Source organism: Netta rufina (genome assembly GCF_964035555.1).
Source record: "Netta rufina genome assembly, chromosome: 8".
NCBI lineage: Eukaryota > Metazoa > Chordata > Aves > Anseriformes > Anatidae > Netta > Netta rufina.
Genome location: NC_140131.1, coordinates 6,643,929 through 6,668,423, shown reverse-complemented (window position 1 = coordinate 6,668,423; position 24,495 = coordinate 6,643,929). Strand labels below are relative to the sequence as shown.

At 37.7% G+C, this 24,495-nt stretch overlaps 1 protein-coding gene across 1 annotated transcript in view; it reads right to left on the bottom strand.

The window, feature by feature from the left end:
• Nucleotides 1–980: 980 nt before the first annotated feature.
• Nucleotides 981–24,495, bottom strand: part of TTC39A (tetratricopeptide repeat domain 39A) — a gene marked incomplete at its 3' end in the record, with an annotated part of 33,290 nt that continues 9,775 nt past the window's right edge. Inside the window, exons 5-17 of the mRNA XM_084290710.1 lie at nt 23,501–23,565; nt 20,987–21,086; nt 20,167–20,232; nt 13,745–13,853; nt 13,018–13,085; nt 12,828–12,887; nt 11,896–12,057; nt 10,114–10,205; nt 8,928–9,048; nt 6,850–6,961; nt 4,789–4,903; nt 4,129–4,245; nt 981–1,101 (exon numbers count right to left, since the gene is read on the bottom strand). Coding sequence (XP_084146836.1) covers nt 981–1,101; nt 4,129–4,245; nt 4,789–4,903; nt 6,850–6,961; nt 8,928–9,048; nt 10,114–10,205; nt 11,896–12,057; nt 12,828–12,887; nt 13,018–13,085; nt 13,745–13,853; nt 20,167–20,232; nt 20,987–21,086; nt 23,501–23,565 — 1,308 coding nt within the window. The remainder of the gene's footprint in view (nt 1,102–4,128; nt 4,246–4,788; nt 4,904–6,849; nt 6,962–8,927; nt 9,049–10,113; nt 10,206–11,895; nt 12,058–12,827; nt 12,888–13,017; nt 13,086–13,744; nt 13,854–20,166; nt 20,233–20,986; nt 21,087–23,500; nt 23,566–24,495) is intronic.

The window sequence follows — 24,495 nt, the reverse complement described above, 5'->3', positions numbered from 1 at the left end:
ACGTGGACATCTCAAGTAGGACATCTCTAAGAACAATCATTTTAAGAAGAAATTGACTGTCACAGTAACTGTATGGCTGTGCAGCCAGTGGAATATTGCTGTTTCTTAAGTGACCTTCATGGACTTGTGCTTTGAATACGATATAAGCTTCAAATCATGTTTGTTCTGACGGCAGAGTTGTTTCCTAAAGTCCTCCCATTTTTAAACTTGTCAAAGAAGAGATGCAGTTTTATACTTCCATCTTATTCTTTTTTTTTTTTTTTTCCCCTCTCTAAAATCCTTGGTAAATCATTCAGGCACTACAAGCAGCAGACTTGACATGAAGACAAGATTAAAGAAAATGTCAAGATACTTGCATAAGGGAGAACATTTTCTTCACCAGCAAGTTTCTTACAGCAGCAAAAAAGCAACTACTAAAAGCTAGTAAAGAGACATTCTATGCACAATTGAAAATGCCCAGGATTGAGAGCTCCTCCCTGCTGTGTTTCTTGTGCACTGAGATTTTCTCACATCATTTCAAGTAGAGACTTGGAAAAAGAGAAGCTTCCTTCTCAACTGCTAGCAGTATGAATTCAAATGAATGTTTAAAGCTCACTTTGATTAAATCCATGAACCATGAGAAGTTTAGTGTTGCTTTTTTTCCAGTTGTTCCACTTTATGTTCTATCTCGCTTAGCAGATGTTGTGAATACAAGGAAGAAAAGGCACATGATTGAAAAGAGAACTACACAGATGTAAGTATTCAAAAAGCCACTGTTGAAAAAACAATATTTTTATGGGTTATAGTTGGTTTGAGTTTTTTTGTTTTTTTTTTGTTTTTTTGCCATTTTATCACATTAGATTAATGTTTTATGCATCACCTTTAAAATTTTAAATGATTTGGTTTCTCAGTGACTTGAAAGAGAAGGAAAAATAATTCTGAAGTGTCAGTAATTGTCTGCACCAAAGTTTGCAACAAACAGCACATCAAAGAAGAAAAAGTTACGACACTGCCGAGGCTCCAGAGTGCATTCCATTTTCTGGGGAGGATTTGGCTTGATGCAGGGCAGCTTGAATTCTGAAATGTGTTCTCGTTTCCATGGAGTAATTCTTGTAGTTATGTCTAAAACAAAAGCAGATCCACTCTGATGAATATATATATATTTAAATATTTTCAAGTTATCTTTATATTATTGTTCTAAGCAAAACAACTGTAGACAGCAAAAAGCCTTTTCTTCACAAGCTCCTTTGTTGCCTACTGTAAAATACAAGGCATGTGTTTCTAGCCAAACAATGTAGCTCTTTGTTCTTTATTTGTAGTTCTACTGTCTGGCAATTACCAGAAAAATATAGCTTAATAAGAAATTGAATCTGTTCCACTCAATCAAAATATTGAGTCCATATTAAATATCCATAACATCCACTTAGTTTGCATTCAGAAATTAGGTGGTTTTTCACTCCCAAAGTATGACTGATGAATTTGAACACATATTTTCATTATTTTTTTTCCTCATTTTAACAAGATGAGGAATGTGTGCTAACAGCAAGGATTTAAACATTTTGCAGCAGTGATATGAACCTTTGGTAAGTATGGTAAGGACAGGAATGAGACTGACAACCACTGATAACTGCTAGTCAATGTAGAATGAACATTGTATTTCTAGATTATTAAAAAGCTGAAAAAATTTGTAATTCAAAGATGATGTTTTAAATTGCCTACATTTGGTACAGTGGTAAAAAGAAAGATTTATATTTCAGTGATACCTTTTATTCTGAATACCTATAGTTGTCTACAAGCTACTTGCCAAATCACAATAAAATAATTTAAGAAACATAATAGAAATAACACCTAGGGAAAAAAAATAAATAAAAATAAGATTTCCAAGACTTCCAAAGCAACAGAGGTGGGATCAGCTGTTCCCAGGACCACAGGGAAAATGCAGACCTTACTGGGAACCACCATTTCAACTCCTGAAGAATGGAAACAGAATCTAGATACCAATGAGGATTAGACCATGCTAATACTCTTTTAGCGGATACCATCATCTTCACAGAAACGTTACATCAAGTATTAAGCAGTCCGTATATTTTAAAAGCACTTCAGCTCAGAATTCATAATTCAAATCAGTCATGGAGGCAAGCATCTGCCACTGTGGCAATGTCAGTCTCTGCAAAAACAAGGGACTCCTCACCCATCCTACACCAGCTTGGAATTTTATGTATGCAGCACTCAAGAGGCTGGCTGAGGCGTGGAAATGAATGGGTTGTGCTGCATGCTGATCTGAAACACTTTGGAGATTTTGCTGAAAACTAAGTAGATTTTGTCATGCAGATATTAAAAAATGCCTCTTGTATTTCTCATCAGCAGGCTGATATTCTTGCTTATTGCTTATGGTAATACAAATAGAAATGTTTCCATGCATGATCAAGCCAAAACTGTTTATTATCTCATTCCACTCTTTCTCCTAGAGTTGAAACATTCAAGCCAGCAGCAATACGTGGATTTAGGTCAAGTAAATCAAGCATCATGCACAAGCAGAGCTCTGATCTCCACTCCTGCCAACAGCAAGCATAATTTTGCAATCCTGAAATCCACCACAGACAATGCCTTCTCCCCCTAGTGGCTGAAAAGACACTCAGCATTTTTAGCTGAAGGCTTATAAACCTCTGCATTCTGATCAAGTATATATAATGATACAGGTGGTAACTTAAAGGTTGTACTTTTTAGTGACGAATTGAAATAAGACAGCCCCCCCTTTTTTTTCCCACATTTCCATGAGTTTTTTGAGCATAACAAGCCCGAGTATTAGCCTTTCAAACACTGGGTAACGAGATTTTTAAGAGCTGCTATCTGCTGTGCCCTTCTTTAAGCCAACATATTCCCTTGAGGGGATCTGAGCCACACAAGCTGCCAGGTGAAAGGTGGGAAGGCTGAGCAGGGACTGGCAGCTGTACCAGACAGAGTGAGAAGCTCAGAAGCAGTAATTTCTAGGCTTCTTTTTAAGATTTGAGCAAAGAAACTGAGGATTTGAGGCAAGGCGTGCTTTGAGGAATGTGAAATTGACTGAAACAATTTCCATTGCGTTTTGCTAATGCAATTTTTGCTATTCCTAATAACTTCCATGAGCCCACAGAGAATCAGGCTCATGAGCACAGGAGATTAAGAGCTGCAATATTTTAATTTTTGTGTTGACAGGCTTTTGGCATCAGCTTCAGCAGACTGATTCACCATTCATACATGTTGGACTGACTTGGACAAAAGCTCAACAGAAAAAACTCTCCGCGACTTCTTTGGAAGTTGGGGCCAGAGATCAGTTTTGTAGCAACACACCTGCAGCAGGGGCTGGTGTGATGCTGTGCACTTGGAAACGTGCAACATTTGGCCTCATTCAGCATGCAGGCAGAGAGGTGAACTGCCCTGGTGCAGGATGCCTGAGGGAGATGAAGGTTGTTTGGTTTGGACTGCCTTTTTTTTTTTTTCTCTTCTCTTTTTCTCCCTCCCTCCCCTCCCCCCATAGAAATCTTGGCTCAGCAGAGAAGCAAAGACTGGGACAGAGGCAAAATTCTATTTTGTTGATTTTATAATAAAGAACATACATGATCCAGTCCAACTATTCCTGATAAACCTACTTGGATAGAAACATCAATCACAACGAAAATAGCAATGGCAGGTGTTTCAGCTGTCTTTCAGATGCGGACGAAAGAACACAAAGATAAACGAAAACTGAAACATCATCTTCAGTGTATTTCATCAAGGAAAAAAACAGCACTGCTAGCTATCAATCTGAGTAATATTATTTCAGCTCTAACACAGAGCTTTGATTTCATCTAATATATCTTCTATGAATAAATAAATAGACTACAAAGATAATTACATTTAGTTACACGTGGATTATTCCTTATGGAAGCCCTTGACATTCATATCAAGATCTTTAAAATTATTTTTGCTCTTATCAGAATGGATTGGTAACTCACAGACTGAACGATCAGATAGTGTCTACTACCTGAAAAGGCCCCAGCCAAAACTAGGGCATGTCTGCTTCTGCTGAATAAAGGAAACAATGAGCTTGTGCGGTATTATCATGTCTGCTTCCTACCCATCAGTAAAATAACATACTGACCCGTCAACAAAGACTTTTTAATTGCTTACTTTGCTCTTTCCAGTAGTTTTATTGCTTCTTCTCTTCTATCCTGGTCCAGATACAGTAACGCAAGCTCCAACAAGGCATTTGGAATTAGATAATGGTCATATTTTATCTTCTTCTCACTACATTGGAAAAGAGAGAGCCTCAAGATCTTGAAACGATATATTATTTCCTTCATTTAAGAGTTCCAAAAACAAATAAATAGGAGATTAGCTAAGATCAGAAAGAGCAATCAATCTTTATCACACTTGTGTTCGCTACCCAAAGCTACCTACCAGGCTATTGAAAGTGTACTTTACATAACTATCCTATACAATTTATCTCGGGATTTTAAAAATATTCCCTTTATTATGAGGGAATTATTTGAAGAGGTGACAATATTATGCATGTATATATATATTATATTATGAAAAAAAATATATTATGAAAATTTTATGCATGTATAGCCCACAAAGAAGAAAAAATCTCTTAGTAAAAAGTACAGAATTACACTTCCTCCTTACATGGCTAACAATACTGGCAATCAAAATTGTGATAGAGAAACAAATGAAATAAATACTAGAGATACTGCACTCCTCCCCTTTGTATTTGTATTCAGGTTGTAGTTACTTGGCAGTTTCTGAGAAATTCAAGAGTTCTCCTGCACACCAGGTATGACAACTTACTTTAAGTAGATGTAATTAAAATGGCCTTCTGCCTCTGCAATCTTGCCCAAATGCTTGAGGCATAAACCCTTTAACAGTTTTATCACGCACTGGTCATCTGCTAGCAATTCTGTAACTGCAAGATGAAGCAAATGGCACATTTTAGAAAACTTTAGAGCACTGGAGACTTTCCTCCCTACAGAGAAACTTGCACAGGTAGGTGTGAGTAAAAGCTCTTTACTGGAACACAAAACAGAAGGAACTGAATGATCCATTAAGTTCATTAAGAGCAGTTTCCTGCTATCGCAGACAAACTTGTATCACGAAATACTAGCTAATAGGAATTTCTGCAAAATGTATGATACCACATCTTGAGCTATTGAATTTCAGCTTATCTTTACTACTGGAGTCCTTTACCTACTTCTTCCTCTGCCACCCCAGCTGATTAATGCTGACACATTCTACATGGAACAGTTGTTCCCCTTTGGACTGTGCTGTTGGAGGTCCTGATCCAATTGCAGTCACTTGTACATGTATTGCTAAATCCAAAAGAAACATCTATATATAATGTATCACCAAAGCAAAACTGCGGGAAGATGCCCAAAGACTATACAGCACACTAACTTAGAAGGAACAGGAAAGAGGGCAAAAGGTGATACACTGAGTATGTGCCCGGTCAGATGTCTCAGGGCCACAGAAGAGTTATTTCATAAGAAAAACAAAAAGCAGATCAGTTATCTCTCCTGGACATCTGTTCCATGAACATGTTCATATGCATGCATCTCCTCTCCTTCTAATACAGCCTATAAACTGCTCCCAACTGCATAAAAAAATCCAAACCATTTATAAACCTACCCTAGACACAACTGTGCATATCGGATTTCCATTTCTAGATGTTATTTCTGTTAACAGATTGACATCTTATTGGTGTAACACTGTCACGCAGTACTGTTGGTGTGTTTAAAATACATTGCACTTTTCAATTATGTCTCAGAGTTTTCTGCAAACATGAATCAGCTTCCACAAATCCCTGCAAAAAGTTAGTCTTGTTCACTATTTACCAACTAAGAAAAAAATGAATAGTGAAATAATTCACTTATCCAAAATAAAGTAGCAAAATGTGTGACAAAAAGTGAAACAGTCAAATGACTTCTACTAAGACGTCACTTTCAGTGAAAATATTTTTCTGTCTGTTCTCAAACAATTAAAAAGGAGACGGCTTTAGCCATTTCTTCAAGCAACTCTTTCAACTCTAGAAGAATACTTGTGTAACAATGTGTACAGGAAGACCAGGTCCTAGAAAAGACTGCAACGCAGTGACTTAACCCACATTCCTTTGTCAAGATGGGATTGATCCTTTTGCAGGAAGGTGGTATGTAATAATAAGATCAACTGTTTAGTAAGGGGAGACTTAGTGATTGCAGAGACTGGATGCACTTCTCTAAGAATTTGGGGAAGATTGGCAAGAAATAAATGGCAATTCAACTTTCTCATGGATGGCTAATTAACAGACTGACAAAAGATGTGGTAGCAAAGCCTTTTCCAGGTCAGTATTAACTCCTTTCTTATGCTCCTTTATAGTGCAAAGGAAGCCCATCCCTGATATCTCAGCTTTCAACACACAAATATCACTCAAGTCCATTCCAAGGACACTCCCAATATCACTCCAAGGTCATGTCGTAAGTTGACAGCACTTTTAGAACAGAAGACTGACAGTCATCTTTTCCTCTTTATCCTTCAAAACTGAAATACAGTATCTAAGGATAACAAAGCTTCATGATCTAAGTAATCGAGTCAATTCATATGCTGATTTTGATCTACCAAAATAAACAGTCCTTAATACATGTCATAAACTATTCCTAATACACATCTGTGGGCGGAAAATAGCTTGCTACTATTGTAAGTTATTGCTATGATAAAAGAGGAAAATTAGTCCTATCTGCGCAAACAGTTTATGGCTTCATAATCTACCTTCCTCCTATGATCAGATTAACTTACCTAACAAGTGTCTCTCTTTATTCACAGATATTATCTTTAGCTATTGCACCGTAAAATACCTGCTTAAACCATATCACTGATTACCTGGACTTCTTGCCAATGCTTCTTCTGCTTCAATTAAAGTCTCTAACATGCCTTCTGTTAGGTTGGGACATTGTCCAATTACAGCATAGCCATTCCAGATATACATCATTTCCTAAGGTCAGGGAGAGAAGACAGCATTGTTAATTACAGTGCTGGATAAACACAGCTATCGAATACTTGTTATCTCTGTATGATGAAAAAGTTACTGATTCCTTAGCTAAAAACTCAGTTCATCTAAACATATTTTCATTGCAAATGGAAGGTAGCTACATTGTTTGTCAGAACAAATTAGTCCTGGAAAACAACTGAAGAGCCATTTACTGCATTTTGACATTCTGACAAACAGGAACTTCTTTCATAATTCAACTGTTCTTAGGGTAACTTTAACTAAAAACTATTGTTTTAATTCCTGGTTGTTATTAGGGTTCTCCCTTAGAGTACATCACCAGACCAAATATATTGAAGTAGCAACTGCCAAGAGCAATTGCAAAGCTAATGATGCCAGTTTCTATAGTATTTCCCATTGGTCCTCATGATAAGTTTTTTGTTTTTATGACCTAATATGAATTTGATAATTTAGAGCTTTTATTTAAAGTTTCTGTACAGAATAGCTGACTTCTAGAGCTACTGTACAACAAGATGTTAGGCTAGAATAGATGAAATGATGTTAATCATTATTAAATGATGTTAATGTTAACTGATGTTGAACTTACTGTAGTTCAACAGTTCTAGTGTAAATTTATTACCATGGCTTAGATTCACAAGTACTCAAATCACATTTATTCTAGGCTAAATATTTAAGACTTCTCTCCTCTCAGCAAGTCCCTTCATATTGAAAAGAAAAATCCTAAAATGGGATTCTGCACCCATTCCACATCCTGAGTGCTTTCAGCTGTTCAGCTGCGGCATCTGCTGCCTCAGAAATGCAACTGCATCAGAAACAAAGACTGCAGTGTCCCTATCACCCCAAGGAAAGCCTTCAGCACAGAAACCCGCTTTGTTAAAACTCCATTAGAATAGCCCAACCAAACTCCAGGTGTGTATATTTATTGACTCTCTACAATTTCTGAAACCTGAAAGGCAAATCAAAAAAATCTCATCATTTCCTCTCATTTCAGGCTCATGACTTGGTTGAAAGTGGCCACCAGTGAATACTCACGCTGTGCTGTACCTTATTTGCAGGAGACTATGTTTGTTCAAGCAGCAGTGTGTCACATAACCAGCTGGTGGGCTGAGAAATGACTACTCACTGGTGTCTCCAAGAGGATCTCCTTGCTCAGGCATTTTCTTAAAGAGTATTTTCTAATTATCCATCTGTTTCTCAGATAAAACAGCTCAAGGCACTGCAAATGTTAATGCCACTGAACTTAGCAGACCTGTGGAGTCAAAATCTTTTATGTTCTTTTACTTGGTCTTTGCAGACAGATTTTTGTAAGTGCACCATGTGCTAGACAATGGGGGCCTTATACAGTTGATCTTACCTGGCAACTGGGAACTAGCCAGCACTACAGGCAAAAAATAAAAAATAAAAAATAACTGTATGCAATAGCTCTCTGGAGTATCTAAAGAGACTTGGCTGTGTTTCATCCTACCACCCCAAGCTGCTTTGAAGAGCACCACATTGCAAACATTCAGGGGCACATTAAGGAATCGCTTACACAGAGCCCCCAGTTCTAGCATTGGTTTCTTGATTTTTTTCCACTCTTTTGTACCTCAGAGTCTTCTTTTAATAGTCTTAGTAACTGACACATGACAGAAGAGACCAAGGGCAAAGTTCCTCAACAGGTAATTAAAAAATACTGATAGGAGCATGCCAGTCCATAGCTAGAATAATGAGTTACACATGCAACACATTTATGTGTCACAAACAACTGGCTTAGTTCCCTGTGGCTGCTGCATGCCCCAGTTTTACAGCATTCCTTGCATTCATTTGGCTTTGTTTTGGGAACATTCCAGTCTCTTGCAGAGGTTTTACCTTAGAAACACGGAAAGATAGTATTCTAATTATCTTGTTTTTGTTTCAATAAATTAAAAAAAATGTAATGGGTAGGGGGCAGGGGGGCAGAATTCTAACTTACCAAAGGCGGAACAGGTAAAGGAACAGGGTTTGAAGAAAGATATCGTCGAGCTTTCCGAATGGCGAACTTTTCTGTAGGCAGTGATTTCCCTGCAATTTTCAGTTTCAAGCTGGGAACAATCCTGAAAGTTAAAAAAAGAAAAAAAAGTAAGGAAAAAAAGTAAGGAGTTTTTCCTCTATGAACGTCTGGGACAACAATATTCAAACTCTAAAAAAAAAAAAAATAAAAAAATCTAAGTGAAGAGAACTTTAAAAAGCTGCTACACACCCAGCTATTGCTGTCTCTAGGGAAGCAGAGCAATACATATTCACAAAAGCTGTCTTTATGTAGGACATACATATCTCTTTTAAGCTTCCACTTTAATCAAGCAGCAGAAATAAGGACTCTTCCCCACCCAAAAGAATAAATTAGGTGAGGCACCTAACTTATAAATGGCCCATCTTCACAGACTAAGAAAGAGGCAAGCTTGGCTTTTGTCAGTGTTCCTCGCATTCTCCCAAAGACCAAACTGATTCCCTTTGCAATGGATCCCAAATCCAATGAAATCTGCTTTTAATAATTACGTAAGATATGGAAGACCTGAGAAGTATCAATATATTTTAAGCACGTTAAGAAGTGATATTGAAATTTTATAGACACATTCTCAGAAAAACAAAGTAATTAATTTTGTTTGGCCCAGCAAAAGTTAGGCTTTTTTGAGCTTGATCATTAGAAATATATTAAATTACTGGGTCAATAATGCAAACATTTACTTGCACATGTAACTATTTAATATTGGTCCCAGACTCAAAGCCCAAAAATCAAATTGTAATGATTTAGTCTCCATTAGCTGTTACAGGCATCCATCTTGTAACGTAATCCATTAAGGCTTTCAGATCTTACATGCCATTTTGGTCAAAGGAAACAATTGAAAAAGAATGTGAATGGTACATGCAACTACACCAGCTACCGTATGGCTGACAGAACTAATACCTGTCTCTGAAGTATTTCCAGGTCGGTAGAAATCTCCTGTCTGAATTCAGGGTCTTTTTAGTCTAAGGGTAGTGTTTCATTCTTCGATTTCTTACCAATTCCAATGCTATTTGTGCAGATCTTCCAGACTGCACAATGAGTAATTCTGCCTCTTTTCCATATATACCGTGACTTGATATGAAACTGTTGTTAACTGAGAGTTAACAAATTTTACCTAAATAATTCAACTTCATTGTCTCCAAAAGGACTGCAGTCATCAGGTCCAAACATACTGAGATAAGCAGCTTTCATGTAAATATAGGTAGCCTGCAAATGCAATCAAGAATATCTGTACAGAAAAATGAATTTACAGCATCACCATTATTGATTTAAAGAACAAAACAGTAACAAAGAGGAAGAACTTGCTGCTTTTGCTCACAAATAGAAATAATCTTATGAAATTTTAGTCAGGAGATAAGTATTTAAAAAAAAAAAAGGTATTCTTTTTAAATCTTGGATGCCTTTGTTTTCTTTATCAGCTCATGTTCACATTCCAAGAACAAGCGTACAACTATGTATCGTGCTTGTATAAAATACATTTTTTTATTACTCTCATGAATACACACTGGAAACCTTACGAAAAGGTTGGAGAAAAAAAAATAAACAAACCATATGTTTTATGCGTCCAGTCACAACTTAGTAGCATATCTCAAATATTAAGTTCTAGAAAAAGCACAATAGTTTTTAAAAGGTTTCCTTATTTCAGATTATGAAATGTACTGACTTCACAGGGACTTGTGAGCAATTATATATTCAGCAACCAAGGAAAGCAAAGCAGCAGAGGACATTGCAATATTTGGAACAGCAGAAAACGACAGTTGTGAGTTCTTGAGCAGTCTTAAAGACTGCTTTAAGGAGTCTACATTAACCATAAGTTTCAGGAGTTTTCAGTCAAAGCTTAAAATATTTTTCCTATCTATTTCTAGCAGAATGTAACAGTCCATTTATGTGACCATTATTTACTTAGTTCATGTAGTTAGTATTTTGCTCCTATTAGGTTGTACTTGCAATAGGTTACCTATTGATAAGAAGCACCTTTGCTGCCTCTAGGCCTGTGCAATAAACTGAAGAACTCTACATAAAGTTTAAAAGGACATATATTAATATTAATCCTACAGCATTTCAGGATATTAAAGCTTCTAGTCGGGTAGTGGTCCATCACTAAACAAAAGTCCTGTGGGAGCTATTCAGACCAATGCATCTGACTGAGAGCGTTGCTGGAATACCCAGGGGCATGAATCCCTGCTCCAGATTTTGTCCAACTGGAAGCATTGTGAGAGCTGCTCTCCGGCTGTTTGGACCTTATGTCAGCTTTGGTTGCACTTGGCCAATATATACCATGTGCAGTAGAAAAAAACAGAGATAACACCTCCTTATCCACCCAGAGTGATCACACTGAGGAGAAACAAACCAGTGAACACCAGTTAACCCCACCCACCCACTCACCAGACTTTAAAGCCTGACAGATTTTCCTGTGGTTCAAGTGAAGGCGAAGGGAAGAAGTCTACCAGGGTTCTGGACTTGAGAACTTCTCCCTTTCAGATGCACAGGGAAAGCTGCATTGCTTCTAGTTGCATTTATTATCCTAGAGGCACCATCATGGCTAATCTCACTCATCACCAGAAGAGCTTGTAATGTTAAGAAAGAAATGACAACTTGCCACTAACTGCAATGTGTTGACAAAACAATCAGTTAATCCACAGCAGAACATCTCTAACAGTCTGTTCTTCATCTACAAACAAGGCCCAAAAGGTTTCCATTTGACCACAATCTGTTCAGATTCGAATGTTCACAATTCACATTGTTTTGAAAAAGCCACAGCAGACCTGTATTTGTTTTATAATTTTCACCCAGCTCACAGATACCAAAAGTCAACTCTATTTGATTAAAAGTTAATAGATAATACAGGGCCTTATACCTGTCATTAAATATTTCCTTCTTGTTCTGCTCAACTTACCTTTGACCAAGTGTTTTCTTTGCTTAGCAGATCTGCATAAAAGAATGCCATCTTCCACTGGCGCTTGTAGGTGAAGCACCACATGAGCTCCCAGTAACACATGTGATGAAACTGCTTCCAGTACTGCTGAGCCTCGCAGCATTCTTCATACCTATTAACTGCCTGAACACAGAGATTTCCAAACACTGCCTTAATCACATGTAAATGCATGTACAACAAAGCTGTAACAGACATTTGGTCTTCATGATCTGCTTCCATAGCTCCTGCAGTTTCCAAATTAAAAACAGCCTAGTATTCCCCAAGATCATGTCTGCTGGCTTCACATAAGAGTTCCTTGGCTCCACAGTCATCCTGGGGTTAGCAAGTTTACCCCTGCAACAGAGCTCCCCATTTCTGGAAGTTTTATGGAAGTCCTAAGTACAGGCAAAATGAATGCATGTACCTAGGGAAACTGGGAAACTAAAGTCAGAGGACAGATGCTCAGCTGACATTTGTCATAGCTCCAAAGACTTCAAGGGAGCTACAGCACTGCATATCAGCTGATACTGTGTCTCGGAGTATTTTTGACGTGTATTCTGCAACACCCTAATTCTTGCAAGTCTCGTATGACTCTCCATTCAGAGTTAAGGCAAATGATTACCATGGGATGTTGTTAAAGGTACAACTCACTTCAGGATAGGAAAGACAATGACAAAACTGTGTCATTAATAGTAGTGGATTAGGTTATCACCAGAAATCAAGGATAATGATATGAGCTGGTGAAACAAGCTGGTCAAAATAGTTTTCAAAATTCCTACTCATATTCATGAGCTATAAATTACATACAGGCCAGAGACACAGGAAGCATTAACTAAAACAGAAACGTTGTTCCTGTAGGAGCTTTTCTGAAGCTTTTGAGGCTTATTTTTTCCAAGAGCAAGTGGATTACTTACCGCATCAATGTTACCCTTCAGTGTTTCTATCCTGCCTGCAAAAAACAGGAATATGGCTCCCTGTAATAAATAATAATAAAAATACGAGTATTCTTTAACAGTTTTCAAGCTGACCATACAGTCTAGATCTTTGTTATTTGGCAGGGAAACATTAAACAATCATACCAGTCTGAATTATGATTGATTTTACCTTTGGATAGCGAGCCAAGTAAGGTTTAAGTAGCCTTTCTGCCTCCTCAACATTTCCTTTTCCTGTCCCTAAAATGCATAATAATGCAAGTAATAAAAACAGTAAAAAAAAAAAAAAAAAACACAACACACGCACATACAAAACACAAAAAACAGGAGGGCAATGTACTGATTAGCCATCCTCATCTGGCCGATACAGAAGTTCCTCTATCTGTTATGTTGGGTATAAATACAGTTTCACTAAGCCAGCAAGCAGGAAGATTCAAACAACATTGTGCTTAGTGACTTGAAAATTAATTTATGAGTAGACAAACACACTTTGAAAAAGCTCTAACAGTAGATGACTGGGAAGTATATTCTTTCAGAGAGAAGCTATCAACTCTAAAAAAAGATAGAGATGAGCAAAGTATTCAGGAACTCATCTCACTCACAGCCATGATTTCAGCTTCCCAGTTAATACACCTGATTAGAGAAGAAAGATTTAGTTCTCATGACTTCTTTTACTACCCCCATTTTCTCCTTATCTATGCATTAAACAAACCTCCATCTTGTAGATTAAGATACTCTCTTTGGTTATGATCACTACTGTAAAATCACCCCAAAACGATGTATATTTAATCTGAGTGTGAACAAGTATTTCACCAACAAATAGGTGTTGAAACCATCTTTTTCCCCTTTGTCTCCCACAAGAACTAATCAAATCCAAGAGTTATTATAAACAATCTTACCTAACACAAAGGTCATGAAAGTATGATAGCAAAGCAACAGCATGGTACACAGCACCGACCTAAAGCTGTATGATGACGCTCCTTCTTGAAGCTGCAGCAGACCATGCTCCTGTGCAAACAAAAGCGAGAAGGACAAAGTATTAGAAAAGAACCAAAGCAAATTTTTGATATATATATATGTTTACCCTTTGCAGTGTCATCTATAGATTGCTCACTCTCAAATTTCCAAAATACACTGATGTAAATTATTTGTATAGCAATCAGAGAGATTATATTAACGGTTTTTTATGGAGTAACTGCTTCATCTCTGGAAAACATCCTGAGACAGAGCAGCAATTTGTGATTTATTACTTGGTTAATGTAAGAGAATGTGAAACAACTTATCACCATCACCAAAGTGCTGCTAAACCACTTTTCAATAATGAAAAAAGCACGGTTTTAAAATGCCTGGCAAATAATATTGATCGTCTTTGTGCCGTGTGTCCATGTTTGTTGTTATTCACTGCAGAAGCAGGTTAAAGACATCAAGAAAACCATATCAGCAACTAGCAGGGCAAAGGATAGCAGTGCAAAAGGATGTCTGTAAGTATGTCAACAAAAGAAGCCTTGCAATGGTGTTGGCCCTCTACCAGAGGTAGGAAAAATATCACGGAAAGAAGAATGTTCCTATTCTCTTTGGGAAGAACTACAGCGATCAAGTATCGTGCTGTATTCATATTCAAAGGGAGAAATAAGGATTCAAGCTCCTGAGACAACAGTATTTACCAATCCCCTTCTAGGACTGGTTCCCTGGTGTCAATGGTAAGAATATAAACATGCAAACATATCAACCATAAGATTTGCTTCTTAGTAAACACACACAGTAAGATGTTCACTTTGTGCTGGGGAAAATTCCATTTAAAAGTTGCACTACAACTGCAATGGAAAACTACTGGAACAAGATGTATACAACTATAAAGACATCCATTCAAACCAGCTACACTATAAATAGGGACCCTGAGGGATGTCTCTGGAGCCACTGCAGAAGGTATCACAGGGAGCACTCAGTGCATGATCTCAACACAGATTTTCATCTTTTGTGTGTCCCTGCCCGTGGAAAGGTATTACACTACATGACCTTTACCATTTACTGTACAAATCCTGAAGCCTGTAACCATATTCTAATTTTGATCATACATGTATGTTTTTACTTAACTAGTGTTTTGTTTTGTTTTTTAATGTAAATACAGTTATTTTGAGTTTTAATAAATCTTTATTTATTTATTACTGTTATGGGGAAAGTAACACGTACCATTAACACACACACCTGCAAGAGAATTAGCATGACATCTAGCCTGGATAAAATAATGAAAATACTGACTTGTACATCACTTCAGAAGAAATTTAAAAGATAGGAAAATCATAACTGAAAATCAATGACTTTATGGAAAGCAAGCACTCTTGAAATAAAGCCAACTTCATTTTCTGCTGAAAGCAGAAGTTTGATTGATACAAATAACTAACAAAATATGATGCACTCAGCTCCTTCCACCTGCTCAGATGAAAACCACAAATACTTGGATTTTTTTTTTAAAGTAACACTGTTGTACTGCAAGGTAGAAGACAAAACATTTTGTGGAATGAATTTGTCAGAAAAAAAAATCCAAAGTAGACTTCCAAAGTAGATTTTTTCAAATGAAAAATCTTCAGGACGGATATTTTACTGAGTCTTTACAGACGTTTACTTCAGTAGAAGGCCTTACAGTGTTAGATATCTTCCAGTTAATATAAAAATACAGGTAAAATAGCTGCTGCTCATATTTGTAAATAGCACTAAGAATGACAGAGAAACAAACTGTATTATTTATATAAAACAATTTACTTGTCAAGTTGATCTCACTGATGTATTTTAGTCCAAAAAAATGTATTTTAAGATAGCCAAACACAATATTATTGTCTGTATGAACCAGGAAGGCAGCCCATATCCACCCCATCTGGGACAGCATCTGGGAAAGCTGTAACTGTGAAGAAAATCGATTAAGAAATTGCTCATTCTTTATAAAAGACAGCTGCAAATCTGGCATACATCAGCCTAAATTCTTAAACTGAGTAGTTACACAGGTATGGGAAGCTCACTGAGCAAGTTAGTTCGCTGTCATGTCTAGAATCCTGTTTTGTCCCACACAGGTAATTAAAGACTGCTTACATTTCACTCTGCTACTGGAATACCCCAAGCTTTCTATATTAAAATAACAATATAATCAGTAAACACAGTCTGAACAAAAGAAATCTAGAAGCAGTTATTACTAGTATTGCAATGCTTGCTTGTAGAGAAGGCTGCAACAAAGCTGCTTCTCCTGAAAACACTCTTGCAAACTGCTGTTGCAAGATCTCCAAAGTGGGATGACAAAGAGTTTTGTAAGAAGCACATTTTAGCTACCATGTCCAACCAGACAGACTCCCTAGGCTCCCTTTGTGGCTGGTAGAGATAGATTTACTCCTGGAAGGAACGATTCAGCACAGAAGCCCAAGTCGGACACTCTGATTCACCTTTTTTAAGCACCTACTCTTACTCCACAGGGAGCCTAAAGAAATTAGCCAGCAAACCTAATCAGGTAGATGAGGTGTCATGAGTTGGACAATGCTACTACACCCACATGATCCTCAGTGGGGATCAGCTGAGGATCTCAGCACCAAATCACAGACTGCTACTATTTGAGCCTCTGTGAACAAATTATACTCACTGGTGCCAGTCGGTATAATCGAGTACATTACACTAATTGTTAGGACGCACCTTTTAACACCTGTAAATACCTCCCACACCTATGCCACTGGTGACAGGAGCTATGACAAACCACCAGGATGTGCTTCCAAACAGTCCATTGCTACAATATAAAACAGATGTCAAGGTAACAAGTAGCAGTAATTTCTCTAAAATACTTAAACAACAGTAACACAAGAGGCAGGTTACCATGAAAAGCATAAGGTATAACACAAAGGAGGAAGCGACACACTTTTCTTACAGACAAATGTCACGACCCAATGCAGTATCCCTTACCTTTCTATGCAAGTTGCTCAGAACATCCTATGCCCTTTTAATTCCCTATACTGTCACTTCATGACAAGGAAAAGCAATATCCCATTGATGTGATCCTTGTTCCAAGACATCCACTATTCTCTCATTCCAGTGTCCCACACAAGCAGTGGAGGATTCTCACAGTGAATGAGGTGCAAACAAGGACAATGCTCAAAACCATCATTAGACAGCATACAGGCTGGTTCCTATCTATTTCAGCTGTGACTGACTAAAATCCATTTCATTTCCTGAAGTGAAAGCTCTTCAATTATATTTTAAATCATTCTTGTTTAATTACAGATCTTTACAAAGGAAGCAAAACAAGGTCACTGTTCATGTCCCATGACTTGATCACATTACTGCAGGTGTAGCGAGTAGGATGAATAATAGCTTTTATGAAGAACTAATTAAACCAGTAGCCTGGGCACTTGAATGTATTAAATAACTTCAGTTTAAAATTTGCAGAAGACCAAAATGCAAATCAAAAAGATGCTTCTTCAGAAACTGGAACTCAATTTATTACAAATTGAGACATCAAAAATATTCCTCAGCTCAGCTGCTTTGGGAAAAAGTGTCCTCCCACATCAGAAAGTATAACTTGAAAGAAGTTGGTTCTATCTGAAAATTCTTCTGCCTTCCCCAGAAATCATGCTGCCAGCTGACCCTCTGACAAGCTGCACTTAACTTATGGTGGACCCATGTCAAACTTTTCTACAACTTAGCACCACAAAATTTGTAGCGTTCTATAAACTAAGAATGACTGTACATGTCAGTCTGAGGAGTCTTGTGATCTCACACCAGAAGTTAGTCACCATTAAGCACAAAAAGTCCAGACGGGACACATTCTGCACCCGCTGCCCGGAGTGGATGAGGCCTGCCTTCCCTGTTAGTGGCCTAGCCAATGCATGATATATACCTCAACCCACAGAAAATTTCTCATGAAATCAGGTGAAACTGCACTCCCATGCCTTGAATCTCAATATCTAAATGCAGGGTCTATGCCACGGAACACAAATAAGCCCTTAGTTTGACCAACGATACCAGGAGAAAGGAGCTCAGACAGTGAGCGTGGCACAACTGGCACTTCTCGGAGCGGAAGGGAACGAGGGTGGCCTCAGGCTACTTTTATACTTTCTTGATCTTATCCTTCCTACTATTCTGGGACGCCAGACTGCTGTTAAGTTGATCATGCTGTCCCCAGTGCCCATGAATGACTGAGGAAGTAATGCAGCTTTGGGCACATCCTCAGTAACTAGCAGACATGACATGTCTGTGAGAAGGAGAGTTGCTAGGGGCAAGTCTGCCAGCTTCAAGGCAGATTAGTTTTGTGGAAGATATCTTAATACAATTGTATATCCTCTTCTAATACACACACGATCCACACTAAAAGCAAACTGTCTTTGAGTGAAATATAACTCTTTTGGGTAAATCATAAGCAGCTCAAGGCTCTCTTGGCTTTTGCACAGCCTGATGCTCACCACAAGCATTTAAATGAAAAAACTGTGTGGTCAAACGCTGATGTACTCAAAATTTCTTTTCCTCTGGATGGTGTGCAGCATATGACACACACACTTTCTCTCTTCTCTTTTGTTACTTTCACCTTCAAGCCTCTTGTCTGTACTGCAGAGGACAGATTCCTTCTGCAAGCTTTGGAAAAGCACCACTGGAAGGGACTATGAATGTAATTGCAATCTTGCTTTTCACTTTGGGCATCTAGTTTCAAACTGTCCTATGCAGAAAGACTTTTCTGGGATGTTAAAATAAATGACCATCAATGAACTTTGATCAAAATGCTTAAAATGCACCTTTTTATGGTGTACAGATACCATGTTTTTGCTTAAATTTATGCTAATCTAGGTCATGCTTCAGTCAGTTATTGAAAAACTGGAACAGGAGCTGACTCATCAACACAAATAGCAGCCCACTCATAGCCATACAACAAACCCCAGGGCCAATGGAAAAGAACAGGAATTCTATTAGAGGGAAAATTTTCATCTGCAGTAATAGAATGAGAGTTCAATTCTGAGTATTCTCAGAATTCTGCTGGTATGCAAATTGCCCTTACATTTTCTAGGAGAATATTTTGCTTTAGATGCATTTTGTTTTCATAACTGACAGGTGTAAATACTTGATTTTTGCCTCTACTGCCTGTGAAACAGCTCCTGGTCAAGCTCCCAGGCATTTCCAAGTTCTAATCCATGCCCTTGCAATAGCTCCTTGCTTTTAAACATGACATTTTATTTTCAGATCTAACATCCCTCCAATAAACTAATAAAGTGGCAATGACATTCACCCACATGTCACCTACAAGTGCAGCTCTGATTAAAGAAATATTTTTCTCCTTGAAACTTGTTCTGAAAATAGAAAACATTATAAAAAAGAGTTGAGTTTTAACTTGTTTATGCTTTTGTTTGATGTCCCACAAACACAGCATTTACCTTACCCAAAATTTATGAAATAAGCATAACTGGTAGTTCAGGTTAAGTGAACCTTAGTGCTTTTTTAATCCAAGAACCCAAATTTTGATTGAATCTCATAGTCTGGTGGTGGAATGGGAAATAAGGACAGGTAAAAGGTATCAAGGCCAAGATTAAAAAAACAAACAAACAAAAACACTAATTAATTACCCACAGTTTATTATCCTATTTTGAAACAACGTATCCACAAAATACTAACACAGAGAGATTACTTTCTGGATACTTTCTGTGCCTCTGCTGGACAGAGTAAGTCAAGTTTGTGCAAGCTTACTGGTGCTTCGTTGCTAAACAACTGGCCTTAAACTGCATGCACAGGCAACACAGGTCAGACTTGTAACTCTCTGGGGAAAAAAAAAGCACTTACTCTTTAGGCAAAGAAGATTTAGGTGCCACAGAAATCATTAAAGACATGGAGAAAAATAAATCAAATGAAACTGGAAGTCTTTTTTTTCCAACTGGATGTCATGCAGGAACCTCTCAGGGTCATTCGGATCCTCTAATAACCGCAACTATCAAGTAAGATAATTTATAACAGGCTAAGAATATGATTTTGGCTATGACCTTCTAAGCACAAGCATACATCAAAAGACCAGTAACTAAAAATAATTAAAAAAAAAACAAAACCTGATTTTGTCAATACCACTGTATTAGCCATTATCTTGTATCATGTTTCAAAGGTGTATTATCATTGAAAAATGATATCACAACCTTTAAAATGTAATAGTTCAGACAAAAATATAAAGGAATACCGGACTGTATGAAAACAGTGTCAGCAACACACATGCTGTGATACTAATCAGTGTTTCAGAGTTAATGAGAGGAGGAAGAAACTCCTCTCTCTCTCTCTCGATCTGAAAGAAATGTACCAAAAATATTTATTTCACCTTTACCTTGTTTCCAGAAAACCCAACAAACTCCAGCAATCTCAGAATCCGTGCAGGAAACATGGACAATGTCTATAGAAAGAAATGCAAGAGTTACACAGTTACACACTTTCATACCATCAGCCATCCTGTGGTTTGCTACAGAGGACATCCTGTGCCATGTCACCACATCTGACCCCTTGTTTTCCTGACCAGAACACAAGCACCAGCAGCAAACAGTGGCCTGAACAGCATCCCAGGCTCCACTCACGCATCCTGCCCCACCAACTGTCCTGCCAACAGACAACTCCCTGTCCTTGGTTGCTCCCTCAGTGCCAATTAAATAGTAAATGGAAGTCAACAAGCACCGGCATCTTCTGCTCCTGAGCAAGGCTTCTCCCAGCCCTTATCCCCATGGCTCCCTTCTCATGAGGCTACAACCCACTCCTGTGTGCCTCCCAGCACTGGTCACTGGGCTAACCTAGATCACCTCCACTGGCAGCTGGGCACAGGCACTTTGCTATATCATCAAAGAACATGTTCTTAGCCTGTGTCAGACAAGAAAATTGCTCAATTTATAATTTCTCCATCAGGACGTGCACATGGGCCTGCACACACACAACGGTATTGGCATGTTATGGGTAGCAGTCTCTTTATTTCTATAGTGTATAACTATCTGCCAGTGTTAGATCAGAGACTGGGATCCTGCGGGTATCAACACACACACCTAATTTTAACCCCATGAATAGTAACCCTGATGTCTGTGGAACTTCTCAGGAAGTTACATTAAGAACATTTTCAGGAGTTTGCAGACCTTGAGCTTAAGAGAAGAACTGCTGGTACATACCAAATTAAACGCTCCAACCCCGAGCTTTACACCTCCCTCAAAATGGAGATGGTTCTCCCCTTTGACATAATGTGGAGATTGTATGAGACTGTCCAGCTCTCTGAAAAAGCACAAGATTTTGTCATATTGTCAGTAAAAAAAATGATTAACACTAATTACAATTCAGTAAGAAAGTAATCCAATTACCTTGACCTACACAGTAGTTCAAAAAAGGTGAATTTGTCATCTCACCCAGATGAACAACATCTACAGCATTTTGTTGGATTTATCAACAAACCATTTCTGTCATATTACTATCAACTCAAAAATATGGAGTCCTGGAGATGAATTCCTGTCAAACAGACATAGTCAATCTGCAACCACGTTTCTGCCTGAAAATGTCCCAAGACTGGCTTTTGGGATTTACTATTACAAAGAGACGACGGGGCAGTGCAGAAGACAGGACTTCGCAATTTTTTAATTAATTTGATTTGCATTTCACTAATTTCTAGATTATGTATTCCCATTTTGTGCATGTTCAACCAAAAGAACATTGTGTTATATATAGGAAAAGTCAATTGTAAGAAATTTTAAAAAGTGAGCAGGTATATTGGAAATTATTTATATTTCTAATCTTTTAGGTCTCAACTTGGTAGCGTCCCTTTATTGCCCTGTGTAAGCCAACTGGATTTGAAGCTTCTTTTCCCCCAAGCTTTCCACAGTTATGTGTTTTTCACATTATTGTTTTAGTTCAATTTGCTTATGCATAGGGAAAAAAACACAAACAACACTCTCAATCGCAGCCACACGTTTGTATGCAGGCTGTCACATTTTTAACAGCTGGTTGTTGCTAATAGATCTAAGACACTTCACTGTAATTGCAGCCTTTACAATGGACCTGCATTTAGTCACCTTAAACCCACGTGAACATGGACACTGTCATCTTTCTCCCTTTCAGTACACTTCTGCGGAACCTGGAATGGATACTGTTTTGTCTGATACACGTGACTTTTTGTGGCTTTTCTGAGGCCAAATTTTAAGTCCTAAAGTAAAACAAAACATGATGCAAATTTAATTTTCATCTTTTTAAATTTTTCATTAGTCTCTACTACCATGAAAATTTTCTCATACTTTTTATGTACTGACAGCAAGCAAATGTTTCATTCTAAATTACCATATTATTTCACTCTATCTTTTTTTATGGTAACCTTTCCTCCCTGAGAGTTTTATATCTTTGTAATGTTTACCCCTACTATCTTTGTCAGGGTTGCTGTTGTTGTGGATTACCAACCTGTTCTGTTGACAGCAGGGAAAGCAAAAATCACTTTTTTGTATCAGAAATTATTGTGATAAATATTAATCAATCAAAGCAAACAAAGGCTCATTTCCACATTTTTGCCGCAACCTTCTGCACCACACTCTCACCAGGGCTGAAAACAATTACTTCTTGCCACATCAAAGGTACAGTACAAAAATCATAATTGCCAGTCTCACATACAAACTTCCCCTTTGTTAAAGTATGTTTTAGTAATATTGAAGTTGTTATTAGCATTCTTTTGAGGGAGACCACCTAAGTCCAACTAGATTTATTACACTTTGTTTTTACATATAGTAGAGCTGTTCTTAATTTATTGAGGCACAATAGAGTATGCTTCCCATGGTGTACATTTTAATTTACCTTTGCAGAATTTACTACTGCACTTCAAAACACTTTGCACATGTTGAAAACCTCTCTCCATTACCTCCCAAAAAGAAATATGCTTAGGCAGATGTTTTTGGCTTCTAGACACTAAGTAACAGATATACTGTGAGTTTAGATAAGCAACCCTGCTTATCATTTTTAATAGCATGCACCTTCTCTTTAGAGTAGAATAACTGCCATACTTAACCAGATTAAAGGTCCAGCTAACCCAATATTTCACACAGACAGTGGCATATGCTTGGAAAAACATCCTCTATGAATTGTCTGTTCGGGGACTTCATGATGTGGAGAGACTGCATCTGTTCTATCATGCTAATTAGCCCTGATAAATCTATTTCCTGTACATTTGCTTAAATCTTTTTTTGAAGCCATTTATATTTTCCATTGCAAGCTCTTCATTTTATATTCTCTTCATTTTTAGTTTCATGCCTTTATTATGGAATTACTTGTGCTTCAGCTACTGGGTTTGAACGTTCCAAAAAGCTGCAGCAGAAACTACAAAGAAATGCAATTTCATAAGCCTGATGACCTGCTTCATGCCTGATCATATCTCAAGTAGGCAAACCTTGGCAGTAAACAAGGGAAGGGTCCACTACCTCTTTTTTCTATTCCCTGTCTACCTAATGCAAATTTAAAATCCAAATGAACCATAATATCAATGCCTTTTGTTTTGCAAAGAAGGAATTTGTGTGGGCAGAGAAAGGCTCTAGATATGAGGCCCATAATAAAGGCTGCAATAAATATATCAGAAAGTAATTTGTGAATTGGAGAATTTGACCAGCTGCACTTTTTATGGAAAGAGTACACACAATAGTGTCATCACTCTGACATACCTGTATGTTTGGTAACTGTTCCTGACTTTGATGCCTCCTTTTATGAAGCTAACCATATTCTCATCCTGTTGGAAATGAAAGATGTTCGCAATAAGAATTCATAAGCAAATTTATAAGCATTTATAAGCATTACAAACGTCTTCTGTCTTCCAGAGATGAACATGTGCCTTGAACATAAGCATCATTACACTGACAATATAATTCTCTATGAAACAATACATGCATTTATGACTTCTTTTTTATATTAAAACAGTTTTACTCTTTTCAGATATCTGTTGGCTTTACTTTGATGCATTCTGTGATTTGTATAGCCCCTGTGACCTCTGGACCATTTGAATCTCCCTAATGGACACAGGGAACTAAACTAATGAATAGCATCTACGGTACATGCACTTGTGGCTGTTTCAAAAAATAGCTTTCTTTCATTTGTCCTTCAGCATGGTTAAGATCTGAACATTTCCTGGCTCAGCACCAGATACAAATAACTGCCTGTCCTCAGGAGTCTACAGAATATAGTTTCACATCCTAAAAAGGAAGCAGGGTAAGTAAAGTTATGCAGGATATGCTCTTTCTGGTCTGAATTAAGTGCCTCCGAGACCCATACTAGTGTGGTAGCATGTTACTTTACTAGCTATAATGAACTGAGAACTTACAAAAAAGTGTATCTGGGGGACCTTTAGTTAACAGCTGTATCCCAAAGAGAAAACTCTTTAGTCTCATAAGTTTCTGGTGGTAGTTTCTTGCTTCATTCATCACATCTAATCGGTCATTCTGGTTTGTTTTGGTATCTGCTATTACTTTGGAATAGGAAGGCTACATGCGTTTTAGCAAATGATTTTTCTGTGATGGTATTTTGAGAGGCTGTACAACCCATTGTGGAGAAAATAGCATAGATTAGGTGAAAACAGCATAGATTAGATGAATGTTCAGTTGTTTAACTGCTATTGTCAAGAAAATGGGGCCCAATTCTGCTCTTCAATATGTAAACAAAGAGA